General features: G+C 38.0%; 1 protein-coding gene across 2 annotated transcripts in view; it reads right to left on the bottom strand.

Moving 5' to 3' along the window:
* Positions 1-13936, bottom strand: part of Unc5c (unc-5 netrin receptor C) — a 369361-nt gene that overhangs the window by 118592 nt on the left and 236833 nt on the right. For both annotated transcript variants that reach the window (NM_001293561.1, NM_009472.4), the window contains exon 3: positions 1546-1689. In NM_001293561.1, coding sequence (NP_001280490.1) covers positions 1546-1689 — 144 coding nt within the window. The remainder of the gene's footprint in view (positions 1-1545; positions 1690-13936) is intronic.

Below are 13936 nucleotides of genomic sequence, written 5' to 3'. Positions count from 1 at the left end.
GCTGAAACAAGCAGGCATGAATTACAGCTGAAGGGCAAGGAAAGTGAAATAGTTCAAATCTAGTGTGATTTGAGATCCTTAGTGGGCAGAGCTGGAGGCTCTGGTGCGGGAGAGAGGCAGGTAGCTGTTATATACTAAGCTGTATCTCCCTCCCCAATTCAGATGGTGAATCACAACTTTCAGTAGCTTAAAATGTGATGGCATTTGGAAAATGAGGCCTTTAAGAGAGGTGATTAATTTAATATAAGGCTGTCTGGATGGGTAACAATCCAACCTGACTTGTGTCTTATAAGAAAAAGAAATGCCGACACAGAAAGAGACACCAGGAAGGATCCCACGAGCCCTTCAAGGACTCAGTAAGAAGGCAGCTGTCTGCAAGATGCAGAGAGGCCTCAGGAGAAATGAAGCCCGCTGACAACTTCATCTTGAACTTCTAGCCTTCAAAAGTACAACAAAGGAAATTTCTGATTTTGAGGCCACCTACTCCCTTGTGTTTTGATATGGAATTTTGGATTTATGTGTCAAGTCTCTGCTACTATCCAGTGGAGTAGAATTGAGAGGAGAAGAAGCCTGTGTTATATGAAGTCTGTACTGAGTGCATAGAATACAGACTGGAGGACACGAAGACTCCAGGTCTCTGGGAAGCATGGCAGATCTAGCTCAAGAGGAAGAGGAGTCAGAGATGAGCATGTATCAGAGGTGACATCAGTCAGTACAGAAGAGATGTTCTGACAAATGAATGGGATATTGACATCTGACACACAATAAGATTTAGTAAAAAGCAATGATACAAAGAGTTCATCAAATAAGACATAAATTTCAGTGGTCACATCATCTGTTAGAGAGTGTCAGCGTGGACTGTAATATGACACTACATATTACAGTGTAATCAGCCTTCACACTGCTCCAGAGGAAAGGGCTCTATGTTGAGAAGGGCCCGGTGGAGATGGGATCCATCCCTCCTGATTAGCACATCATTGAACCCAAGAAGTTTCATAAGGAAATCTTTGCAACGATCTAACACAGAAATGTTCTTTTTTAAATTGATTATCATTGTTTGAGAGGCACATTCCCCCAATTTTTCTGAGTTGTCATGTTTTAGATATTAACATTTTGGGACTGTGTTCCAATGCACTAATAAAGCTTAGCATATATAGAGTATTGGCCTAGGAGGCTTCTAATTCCCACAGAAACACCACTCAACATTATTTTAACAAACTAGAAGAATCAATTCAAAACAAAAACACAAAAAACAAACAAACAAAAAACAGAACAAAAGACAACACTTGATTCTTCCATAGCCTGATTGCTAACAGATCTAAAATACATTAAAATGTTCTAATAGGATTTCCTTTGGTACTTTGAAAAACAAACAAACCAACCAACCAAACATGAGTTCTGACGAACTGTGGTTCAAATGCAGAACCCTGGGTTTGGTTTTTGAGTTAGAACTCTGACTAGGGACTAGATCTTGAGTTAGATCTCTGGGCCTTTGTACGTTCCCATCAGTTTTGTACCCAAAAGTGTCCACATGCAGTGACTCACACGCAATGCGCACGTATGCCTTCCGACTCTTCGTAGTGCCTGCTGAGCTCCAGGCCACACACTGGCACCAGTAATCTTCAGGCCCAAACAGTTCCTCCACCTGCTGGCGTGAAATCTCAATGCTCACTTCTCTCACAATTAGACCTGACAAGAGAAACAAAGGTTCAAGTCAAGAGAAAGCCTGCACTAATGAAACATAATGTGGCCATCTATCCCCCTGCCCCAGGGATCCCATTGATAATGTGGATCACCATCTAGATGTTGCCTCTCACCTATCACTTTCTAAGAGCTCCAGTTACTGTACTCCACATATGGATTCCTTTATTTGTTATTTTAAGTCTTCAATATTTATCTGAAGATGAAAGTGGAATGGGTCTATAACCCCACAAAACAGCATTTCCTCCTATTTAATTCTATATTGATTTCTTACCAGGCAATGGTATCATCTTGGCTCTCCTGTTTCCTAAAGATTCTATTTTATTTACATAGGTTGTGACTAAGATGTTCAGATACTGGAAACAGATTTTCACAAAAGAGTCTTCGTAGTAATTCACACACAAAATAAAATAAAATAAAATAAAATAAAATAAAATAACCTAAACCTATAAAATCAGTGACAATTCAAAACCACTTCAACAAATATGTTTAAAATATAATAGTAAACCATTTTTATTGAAGTAAATTGTAGCTTCAATTAACGAATAATGTATGAGTTTGAAAAGGTTTTTTTTCTTCTGTCTAATCATTTAGATGCTCATGTTTCTCTGCAATTATAATCTAACTGAGATCCCAGTGAAGGGTCTTCAGCTACAGTGTTGAAATACTTTCAAGTTTTGTATCTTGACTAACAAAAGTTGAACCAAAGCTCTAGGATTACAATTTCAGTGGAATTTATTTGAGGTATTAAGGCGATTTCAAAGATTCATTCTACAATGTGTCTCTATGCACTGACCAGGAGAGATTAACTGAGTGATATATGTGGGTCACGGCCAGTGCACTTAGAGAGTGAGCACACACATTTTCAGAATGGAGTGCTCATTGACAGCAATAGCAGAACACCCATATGGAGCAAGGGAATGTTCCCTGAGCCAAGTATGGACACAGTAAGAATGATGGAATGAATCACTTTTGCTTATTAACTTTATGTCCACCAATCCAAACATTATCTATTGATACTTTATCAAATACCAGTTATGCTAAATATACTATATTTGGCACTTGTGGAAAATGAATAAGACGGATTATTAATCCAACTTTAATGAATTGTACATAACCAATGATATTAATGGTTAAAAGGTTATATTCACAGTGGGATAATATAATTTATTAATGGGGAATAATTATGTTCATGTCTACAAAGAAGCTGTATAGAGACAAGAGTAAATGACAAGGGAACTCAGTCTACTAAGAAGGATCTCATAAGAAGGAGTAACTTTGTTTATATTATATGGAGAGAACTATTCAACATATAGGGTGGATTAATAAAGAGTGATGAGTTTGGGATTCAAAAAGGCCACAGAATACTGGCCACAGAGAGCAGTGGTGTGAAATGGAAATAGAGACAAGAAATGGTCCAGTTTGGCCATTTGGATTCTAATGGTTCTCAAAGTGTGACTCTTAGAAAGGCTTCCTTGGCATTATTTGAAGGCCTTTGGTAAAAGCATATTCTCAGATCCTCTCCAGACTCAATCAATAGGAAACGTTGGGGATGGGACCAGCCAGTTTTAGGGCTTTAACAATCCTACTGAGTAAAAAAAGTGTTTGCTAAATTGGAGAATTATTGTACATAGTGCTTAATAACTTTGATTTCTTTCAGAAAACCATGTATAGCATGTGATGGAGAGAGGACTATTGAATATATAATTGAGATAAGCAATATCTATGTATTCGTGTATGTGTGTATTAAGAGCTTAATAAGCTACAAAGTGTTATGATGTATAAAAATACTTTTATTACAGGTGACAGGAAAAGGTATGAATTCTGGAGATCTAAAAAGGATTACCCCACATATATTCTAACGCCTCAATGTATTCAAATCATTTCAGAGATGTCAGAGAAATTTATAGGCACCCAACAAATATAGGCACCTTCCCATGTAGGAAAGAATGGTATTTTCTACCAAGAACTTATAGAGTTTGAGTCATAAACCCTTAGATCTCCTGAAACCTGAATTATATTGAAGCCTAGGAAAGCTTGTATCACATATCCAGGACAGAAAAAGATCCCAAACAGAAAACTCTATTGTCAGATGTTTATAATTTAATGTTATTTCAAAGTTCCAAGATTATTAATTTTTATATTTATGCAAAAGCCTGCTTAAAAGATAATTTCAATTAATGGCATAGTCCAACACTTCACAGGCCAGTTGTGAAAATGACAAAGAGTTATACCCTTCAATGTCTAACTAATACAAAAATCTTCACATCAAAAAAATCACTGCTTTTCTTTATATTTCCTGGGTCCCAGTTTTCCAGTCTTGCTTCAGGTTTTCTCATTAACATCTAGAATGCTTTGTCAAATAAGGAAACACATTTTCCTTTCCCAAGCTCCACCTTGGTTTTCTCAGCACTTTCCAGCATTTAGTGCTTTTTGCCTGCTTTCTTGCTAAAACATGCCCTCTTTATGTGGAGGTCCAGCTACTAGAAATAAAACTCTTCCTTTAAAGTTGTTGCAGGAAATTTACAGTCACCAACGGCCTGATAAACCAACAGTGTGTATTTACTTCTAACTATAATGGCTCTTTCTAAAATACAGAACAGCAACAAATGGGCTTCGGATATTAAAACCACATACAAATATTTTGTGTCCTGAGATGATAACCTCAGGTTTCATTCCCCTCCCATTTACTTGAAGTAATTACTGGAAACCTAATTAAATGCTGGTGGAACTGTACCGGGTACAGTGTATCCTTGAGACTGAATGGGTTCATGAATGTTTCTAGTAACCACAAATCTGAAACCTTTTAAGAAGCCACAGACCAACCCTCCTGCTACAGGAGCTACACGTAGTATGAATGTTCTGAATTATGTGAGCCAGGCTTCCTGTGGGCGCTGGAGTCCAGCACACACGAAGGGCTGTCTTCAGTTTTACAGACACCCCATTCAGGACTGCATGAGCTAATTACAGTTGTGTACAGTTATTTGGCCTACAGCCTTTACATTCCAATATTTGGTCAATGGTAGAATAAGAAAGGACTGTAGCATGAAGTATCTAAATCTTAGGGCTCTGGATTACCTAAAATCTTCTTTGTTACTCAGGCTCTCAGCTGCACAGTTATGTACAATTTTTTTCATTGCTGCAGATAATTTTATTACCTGTGACATTTTGCTCATCAAACAAGATCCTAGTGATTTCTGTAAAAACAATATCTTTTCTCTTTGAAAGCAGAATTTCAGATCTTCTTGAAGTCCTGAGATGCAAGAAACAAACCTTCTTGAAATGTGAAATGCCATCAGCATTACTTCCAAGGAAAACTGCTTTGAAGACGCTTTGGGAACTTGAAATAGGTTTTAGGTTATTTAGGAGGTTGGGCGGGGGCTACGGGATTTACACAAATACAAATGAGTAGTTTCCATCACATCTGATAACATCAAAGACTTCCCATCACTTTCTTTAATAGTGGCATCTCAGAGATGCAGGCTGTTTGAAGTCTGCAGTCATTAGTGACTCTAATAGGATTCATTGTGATTTGGGAAGCAGAATGATTCGCTTGTTGTACCAAGAACATTTACAACGAGTATGAATGTGCACTTGGTAATGGGGAGTTTCAAATGGATATCAGTGAGCTCCTTGTGAGACCCCATAAATAAAACAATGAAACCTGCATTTTAGAGTAGTTTGATCACAAACATATGTCATTGATTTTAAAAGCTGATGTTCCCATGGAAACCTGATATGTAGTCCAATCAAATGACTATATATTAAAAGTTCACTAAAGTCGGGTATTTTGTTAAATCATATTGGTGAAAAGATAGGATAAATATCACCCAGCCTAAAGTTGTTAATTAGTTGTATCAAGGGTCTTCTTTATAAGTCAATTCTTAAAAGTTTCACACCAATTTTTCACAATCATCCTGCAGATTTATCAATGTATCAAAATACCACATAAATTAATAAGAATAAACCAATATATAAATAGAATCAAAGACAGAAGCCAAACAATGTCATTAAATACAGAAAAGGTCTTTGACAAAAAAAATCCAACATCCCTTCAAGATTATATTTATGGCCAATCTAGAGACATATGTCAACATAGTAAAGGTAATATACAAAAAGTTCATAATCAACATTTTGGTAAATGAAGAAACATTTAAAGCATTTCCACTAAAATCAGGAAGAGTATAAGGGTGCCCACTCTCCCCACTAATGTTCAATACAATCACTTGAGGTCTTGACTACAGTAATAAGACACAAGAAGCATATAAAGCAATGCAACTAGAAATGGAAGAAACCAAAGTAGCCTTACTTGCAGAGGATGAATCTCTCTCTCTATAAAACAACCTAAATCCTCTACCAGCCCCAAGAACTAATAAACACATTCAGCAAAGTAGTACGATACAAAATTAACACAAAAATCAGTAGTCTTTCTACTTACCAACAGTAAACATGTTAGGAAAAAATTCAGAGAAATAATACCATTCATGGTAGTCCCCACAAAATTAAAGTGCCATTCAGACTCCACTTCCCTTTCTGTAGCAGTGTGTTCATAGCAGATTGCCTATGAGCACTACCGATGGATACTGAGGACACCTGGGAGCTCAATGTCCTTGCAGTGAGCTTAGGGAGAGAACCTATAGAGGCATCTTAAGTGACACAGCTCATTTTATTCAGGAGATCATATGCTATTTAAACCTTTGCGAGGTGAGTAGGGCTATTGGGGTAAGTGTACATCATTGGCCTGAGCCAGGACACTGGGGATGCCTCATATGCCTAAGGAGAAAATTCCAGGTGATGATGGACATGACCCTATAAGAGGTTAGGAAGTTTAACCTGGCTACTGGGTTGTATGACCTTTTCAGGTGGGAAAAGGTCTTACGGCAGAGGGCCATGTGCACTGGGTCATAAAGGCCTGGGGCAAGTGGGGAGCAATACTACTGTCAATCTCAGGGAGATATTTTGGGGTATGGGTATACCTTGACCCCATAGGCTCCAGGCTTGTTCCCCAGGGCTCCCTGAGCCCACAAACTTGTATAGTGAGAACTTTCAGAGAATGCAGAAATAAATTCAAGTGACTAACCAACCAAGTTCTGATTGGATTTAAAGTCTACTCCATGAGATAGAACCAATCTGTGACACTGCTCCTTTGGCCAAGAACCTGAGACTAGATAGATCAGGGACATAGGGGACCATTATTATTCTAAAAACATAGCAACAAAATGACCCTTAAAAACATTCTGCTATAACCATAGATCAGTATCAGGCTCAGCTCTCATCAAAGAAGCTTCCTCCTATAGAATATGGAAACAGATATAGCGACTCTTAGCTAGACAACGTGCAGAGCATATGAGACCTTAGAGGACTCAGTCCTAAATGAGATGTCTCTATCAGTTCCCTCCCACACAGCTAATGGAATCCTATGGCAGAAAAGAGAGAAAATTTAAAAGCCATAGGGGACGGAGAGCTTAAAAGAAACAAGGCTCATATGAAGTTACCCAGACTAAGGCAGCTTGCACAGTGTGAACACAGGTCTGGGGTCCCAGGGCTTAGAGGGGAAGTACACACAACTCTATATCCCTAACTCAGAAGCTATCTTCAATTGGAAATACTTGCAAAGGAAAAATTAGTTTTCTCCAATGGAGTCTTATAGGGCATACAAAGGTCCCTTAAAGCCACGTGCTATGCCCAGAATTAGATGGCCAAAGCAAAACTATTTTTGGAGATTTTCTTGTCTCTTAAGGATTTGTCAGGTTTTGTTTGTTTGTTTGTTTTGTTTTGTTTTGCTCTACATGTTTTTGTTTATATGTCTTTGAGTTTTGTGTTTTCATGGGACTTCTTTTTGCAAATTGTATTTCTCTTTATATATATACATAGGTATTCTTGGTGCTTTCTCTTTAGCTCTTTGTTTTTCTGTTCATTTGTTTGTTTTGTCTGATTTAGATTCCTTTTTGTTTTGTAATGAGAAGAAGCAAGAAAGGATGTGGACTTGGAAGAATGATGATGAGGAGAGGAACTGTAACAAGTGGAGGGAACAGGACCATAATCAGAATATAATGCATGAAAAAAATCTATTTTCAATAAAAAAATGATTAAATTTAAAAAGTTAAAATAACAGCAGATGGAAAGATCACTAATTTTCATGGGTTGGTCACATTAATATTATAAAAACATTTTTTATCATACCAATATTGTATTTATGGGTCCAGCAGTTTCAGCATTAATATTCTAAAACAATTATTCACCAAAAATAAAAAAAATAATTTTAAAGCTCACATGAACCACCAAAATCTCAGGATAGCCAAAACAATTGTAAATGATAATAATCTTATAGGAGCTATTAAAATTCCTGACATCGTGTTATATTACAGAAGTGTCATTGAGAACAGCATAGTAACTGACATAGAAAACAAATATATCAATCAACTGAATAGAGTTGTGGACCCAGTTGTGTTGCGCGCGCTCAACAGGCCAGGAAGAACGACGCTGCTACAGGATCCTTCTGCACACGTTTATTCAGTCCTGTTTCTTCTTGTTTATATCTCCCTTGTTTATATCTCCCTTGTTTTTATATCTCCCTTGTTTTTATATCTCCCCTGTTTATATCTCCCTTGTTTTTATATCTCCCTTGTTTTTATATCTCCCCCACTAATAGTAATCCTCTCTCGAATAATAATCCTCCCTCTAACCCGGGCCTCTCACTCTTTTATACTCTCAGTTCCCATCCACACACAGCAGGCCACGCCACCTCACCAGGCACGCAGCTTCAGCTAATCAGGGCAGCAGGGGCAAATCTCCACCAAATTGGATTCACCTGTATCCTGGTACACCTGCGCAGCACTCAAGATGTTTGTGTCTTATATGAGGAAGTCAGGTGCAAGTCATATGACTTAGCTGCAGTCCCTGGCGCCTTTGGGACTGCCACCACACCCGCTCCCCACACAGTTGTAATCTCATTGCCATACTGCCAGATGATTTTGACAAAGAAAATAAAAAATATATGTTGGATAAAAGCCAACTGTCTAACAAATGGTGCCAGTAAATTTGGATAGCTAAATGTAGAACAAAATTAGACATGTTTCTCATGCACTATAAAATTCAGTTCCAATGGATCAAGGGCCTCAGCAGAAGACATGATGTCCTGAGTCTGTTAAAGGAGAAGGAAATATATTTCAATTTGTAGGCATAGTAAAAGAATTTTTGTACAGGATACTAGTTTCACCAGGATTTGGAGCAACAGTTGAGAAACAGAATTTCTTGAGAGGAAAAGGCTTCTTTACAGCAAAAGACATGATAATTCAATTGAGGAGGAAGTCTGGGAAAAAAAAAATCTTTGACAGCTATACATCTGGAAGATAGTATTCAGAATATATGAAGAATTCTCTCAAAAACTAACGAAGAGAAAAAAAATGGATGATAAATATATTTTAAATGCTCAGAGAAGAGAAAATTAAGCATAGCTGAGATTTTTTATTTCCCTAGTCAGAATAGCTGAGAAAAAATTACAGTGTGATGGTTTGTATATGCCTTGTCCAGGGAGTGGCACTTTTAAAATGTCACTGTGGGCATGGGCTTTAAGACCCTCATCCTAGCTGCCTGTAAAATCTTTCAAGAGGAACTCTCAATTCTGAATATCTATGCTCCAAATGCAAGGGCAGCCACATTCATTAAAGACACTTTAGTAAAGCTCAAAGCAGACATTGCACCTCACACAATAATAGTGGGAGACTTCAACATACCACTTTCATCAATGGACAGATCGTGGAAACAGAAACTAAACAGGGACACAGTGAATCTAACAGAAGTTATGAAACAAATGGATTTAACACATATCTACAGAACATTTTATCCTAAAACAAAAGGATATACCTTCTTCTCAGCACCTCATGGTACCTTCTCCAAAACTGACGATATAATTGGTCACAAAACAGGCCTCAACAGATACAAAAATATTGAAATTGTCCCATGCATCCTATCACACCACTATGGACTAAGGCTGATCTTCAATAACATAAATAATAGAAAGCCAACATTCACGTGGAAACTGAACAACACTCTTCTCAATGATACCTTGGTCAAGGAAGAAATAAATAAAGAAATTAAGGACTTTTTGGAGTTTAATGAAAATGAATCCACAACATACCCAAACTTATGGGACACAATGAAAGCATTTCTAAGAGGAAAACTCATAGCTCTGAGTGCCTCCAAGAAGAAACTAGAGAGAGCACACACAAGCAGCTTGCCAACACAACTAAATGCTCTAGAACAAAAGGAAGCAAATTCACCCAAGAGGAGTAGACTGCAGGAAATAATCAAACTCAGGGGCGAAATTAACTAAGTAGAAACAAGTAGAACTATTCAAAGAATCAACCAAACGAAGAGCTGGTTCTTTGAGAAAATAAACAAGATAGATGAACCCTTATCCAGACTCACTAGAGGGCATAGGGACAGCATCCTAATTAACAAAATCAGAAATGAAAAGGGAGACATAACAACAACAGATCCTGAAGAAATCCAAAACACCATCAGATCCTTCTACAAAAGGCTACACTCAACAAAACTGGAGAACCTGGATGAAATGGACAAATTTCTAGACAGATACCAGGTACCAAAGTTAAATCATGATCAGGTTAATGATCTAAACAGTCCTATATCCTCTAAGAAATAGAAGCAGTCATTAATAGCCTCCCAACCAAAAAAAGCACAGGACCAGATGGGTTTAGTGCAGAGTTCTATCAGACCTTCAAAGAAGATCTAATTCCAGTTCTTCACAAACTATTCCATAAAATAGAAGCAGAAGGTACTCTACCCAATTCATTCTATAAAGCCACAATTACTCTGATACCTAAACCACAGAAAGACCCAACAAAGAGAACTTCAGACCAATTTCCCTTATGAATATCAATGCAAAAATACTCAATAAAGTTCTCAATACCCAAATACAATACATCAAAACAATCATCCATCCTGACCAGTAGGTTTCATTCCAGGGATGCAGGGAATATATGTTCAATATATGGAAATCCATTAACGTAATCCACTATATAAAAAAACCTCAAAGGCAAAAATCACATGATCATCTTGTCAGATAAGGAGAAAGCATTTGACAAAATCCAACACCCATTCATGATAAAAGTCTTGTAAAGATCAGGAATTCATAGCCCATACTTAAACATGATAAAACCAATCTACAGCAAACCAATAGCCAACATCAAAGTAAATGGTGAGAAGCTGGAAGCAATCCCACTAAAATCAGGGACTAGACAAGGCTGCCCCCTTTCTCCCTACCTATTCAACATAGTACTTGAATTCCTAGCCAGAGCAATTCGACAACAAAAGGAGATCAAGGGGATACAAATTGGAAAGGAAGAAGTCAAAATATCACTTTTTGCAGATGATATGATAGTATATGTAAGTGACCCTAAAAATTCCACCACAGATCTCCTAAACCTGATAAACAGCTTCAATGAAGTAGCTGGATATAAAATTAACTCAAACAAGCCAATGGCCTTTCTCTACACAAAGGATAAACAGGCTGAGAAAGAAATCAGGGAAACAACACCCTTCACAATAGTCACAAATAATATAAAATACCTGAGCGTGACTCTAAGGAAGTGAAAGATCTGTATGATATGAACTTCAAGTCTCTGAAGAAAGAAATTAAAGAAGATCTCAGAAGATGGAAGGATCTCCCATGCTCATGGATTGGCACAATAAATATAATAAAAATGGTTATCTCGCCAAAATCAATCTACAGATTCAATGCAATCCCCATCAAAATTCCAAATCAATTCTTGAACGAATTGGAAAGGGCAATCTGCAAATTCACCTGGAATAACAAAAAACCTAGGATAGCAAAAACTCTTCTCAAGGATAAAATATCCTCTGGTGGAATCACCATGCCTGACCTAAAGCTTTACTACAGAGCAATTGTGATAAAAACTGCATGGTACTGGTATAGTGACAGACAAGTAGACCAATGGAATAGAATTGAAGACCCAGAAATGAACCCACACACCTATGGTCACTTGATCTTTGACAAGGGAGCTAAAACCATCCAGTAGAAAAAAGACAGCATTTTCAACAAATGGTCCTGGCACAACTGGCGGTTATCATGTAGAAGAATGAGAATAGATCCATTCATATCTCCTTGTACTATGGTCAAATCTAAGACTATTGGGAAAAGTCTCGAAGATATGGGCACAGGGGGAAAATTCCTGAATAGAACAGCAATGGCTTGTGCTGTAAGATCAAGAATCGACAAATGGGATCTCATAAAATTGCAAAGCTTTTGTAAGGCAAAAGACACCATCAATAAGACAAAAAGCCACCAAGAGATTGGGAAAGGATCTTTACCTATCCTAAATCAGATAGGGGACTAATATCCAATATATATAAAGAACTCAAGAAGGTGGGCTCCAGAAAATCAAGTAACCCCATTAAAAAATGGGGCTCAGAGCTAAACAAAGAATTCTCACTGAGGAATATCAAATGGCTGAGAAGCACGTGAAAAAATGTTCAGCATCCTTAATCATCAGGGAAATGCAAATCAAAACAACCCTGAGACTCCACCTCACACCAGTCAGAATGGCTAAGATCAAACATTTAGGTGACAACAGATGCTGGCGAGGATGTGGGGAAAGAGGAACACTCCTCCATTGTTGGTGGGATTGAAACCTTCTACTACCACTCTGGAAATCAGTCTGATGGGTCCTCAGAAAAATTGGACATAGTACTACCAGAGGATCCCACAATACCTCTCCTGGGCATAATATCCAGAAGATATTCCAACTGGTAAGACGGACACATGCTCCACTATGTTCACAGCAGCCTTATTTATAATAGCCAGAAGCTGGAAAGAACCCAGATGCCCCTCAACAGAGGAATGGATACAGAAAATGTGGTACATCTCCACAATGGAGTACTACTAAGCTATTAGAAAGAATGAATTTATGAAATTCCTAGGCAAATGGATGGGCCTGGAAGGCATCATCCTGAGTGAGGTAACTCAAGCACAAAAGAATTCTCATGATATGTACTCACTGATAAGTGGATATTAGCCCAGAAACTTAGAATACCCAAGATATAAGATATATTTGCGAAACACATGAAACTCAAGAAGAACAAAGACCAAAGTGTGGACACTTTGCTCCTTCTTAGAATTGGGAACAAAACACCCATAGAAGGAGTTACAGAGACAAAGTTTGGAGCTGAGACGAAAGATGGGACATCTAGAAACTGCCATATCCAGGGTTCCATCCCATAATCAGCCTCCAAATGCTGACACCATTGCATACACTAGCAAGATTTTCCTGAAAGGATCCTGATATAGCTGTCTCTTGTTAGACTACACCGGGGCCTAGCAAACACAGAAGTGGATGCTCACAGTCAGCTATTGGATGGATCACGGGTCCCCCAATGGAGGAGCTAGAGAAAGTACCCAAGGAGCTAAAGGGATCTGCAACCCTATAGGTGGAACAACAATATGAACTAACCAGTACCCCTCAGTGCTCGTGTCTCTAGCTGCATATGTATCAGAAGATGGCCTAGTCTGTCATCAGTGGAAAGAGAGACCCATTGGTCGTGCAAACTTTATATGCCTCAGTACAGGGGCCAAGAAGTGGGAGTGGGTAGGAAGCAGTGTTGGGGAGAGGGTACCGGGGACTTTTGGGATAGCATTTGAAATGTAAATGAAGAGAATACCTAATTAAAAAAAAATTGCCTTGATCATAGTATCTCTTCACAGCAGTAAAACCCTAAGACAAACAGTAAATGTTGGCATGGTTTCAGGGGAAAGAATACTTATTCAGTGTTGATTCTAGTGCAAGCTCATGTATCCTCGATGGAAATCAGTGTTGAAGTGCCTCAAAAGCTATAAACACACTATAACACAGTATAATCCACCTGGATCATTCCTTGACATATTTCCAGAGGATTCTACATCCCGCTACAGAGACACTCATTCATGGTCATTGTTACTTCATTTATAACAGCCAGGAAACAGAAACAGCCTAGATAGTCATCAACTAATGGATGGATAATGAATGTAGTACATTTATACAATGAAACATTATTCAGGTATAAAGAAAAATGCAGCTATGTATTCACAGGTAAATGGATAGAGATAGAAATAATCATTCCAAGTGAGATAAACTGGATCTAGAAAGACAAACACTGCTTATTCTCCTGACATGTGGATGCTAGATTGAAAATCAGATATATGTGTTTAAACTGTGGT

Source organism: Mus musculus, chromosome 3 (genome assembly GCF_000001635.26).
Source record: "Mus musculus strain C57BL/6J chromosome 3, GRCm38.p6 C57BL/6J".
Classification (NCBI taxonomy): Eukaryota; Metazoa; Chordata; class Mammalia; order Rodentia; family Muridae; genus Mus; species Mus musculus.
The sequence above is the reverse complement of the archived record's forward strand: the minus strand, read 5'-3'. Positions and strand labels throughout refer to the sequence as shown.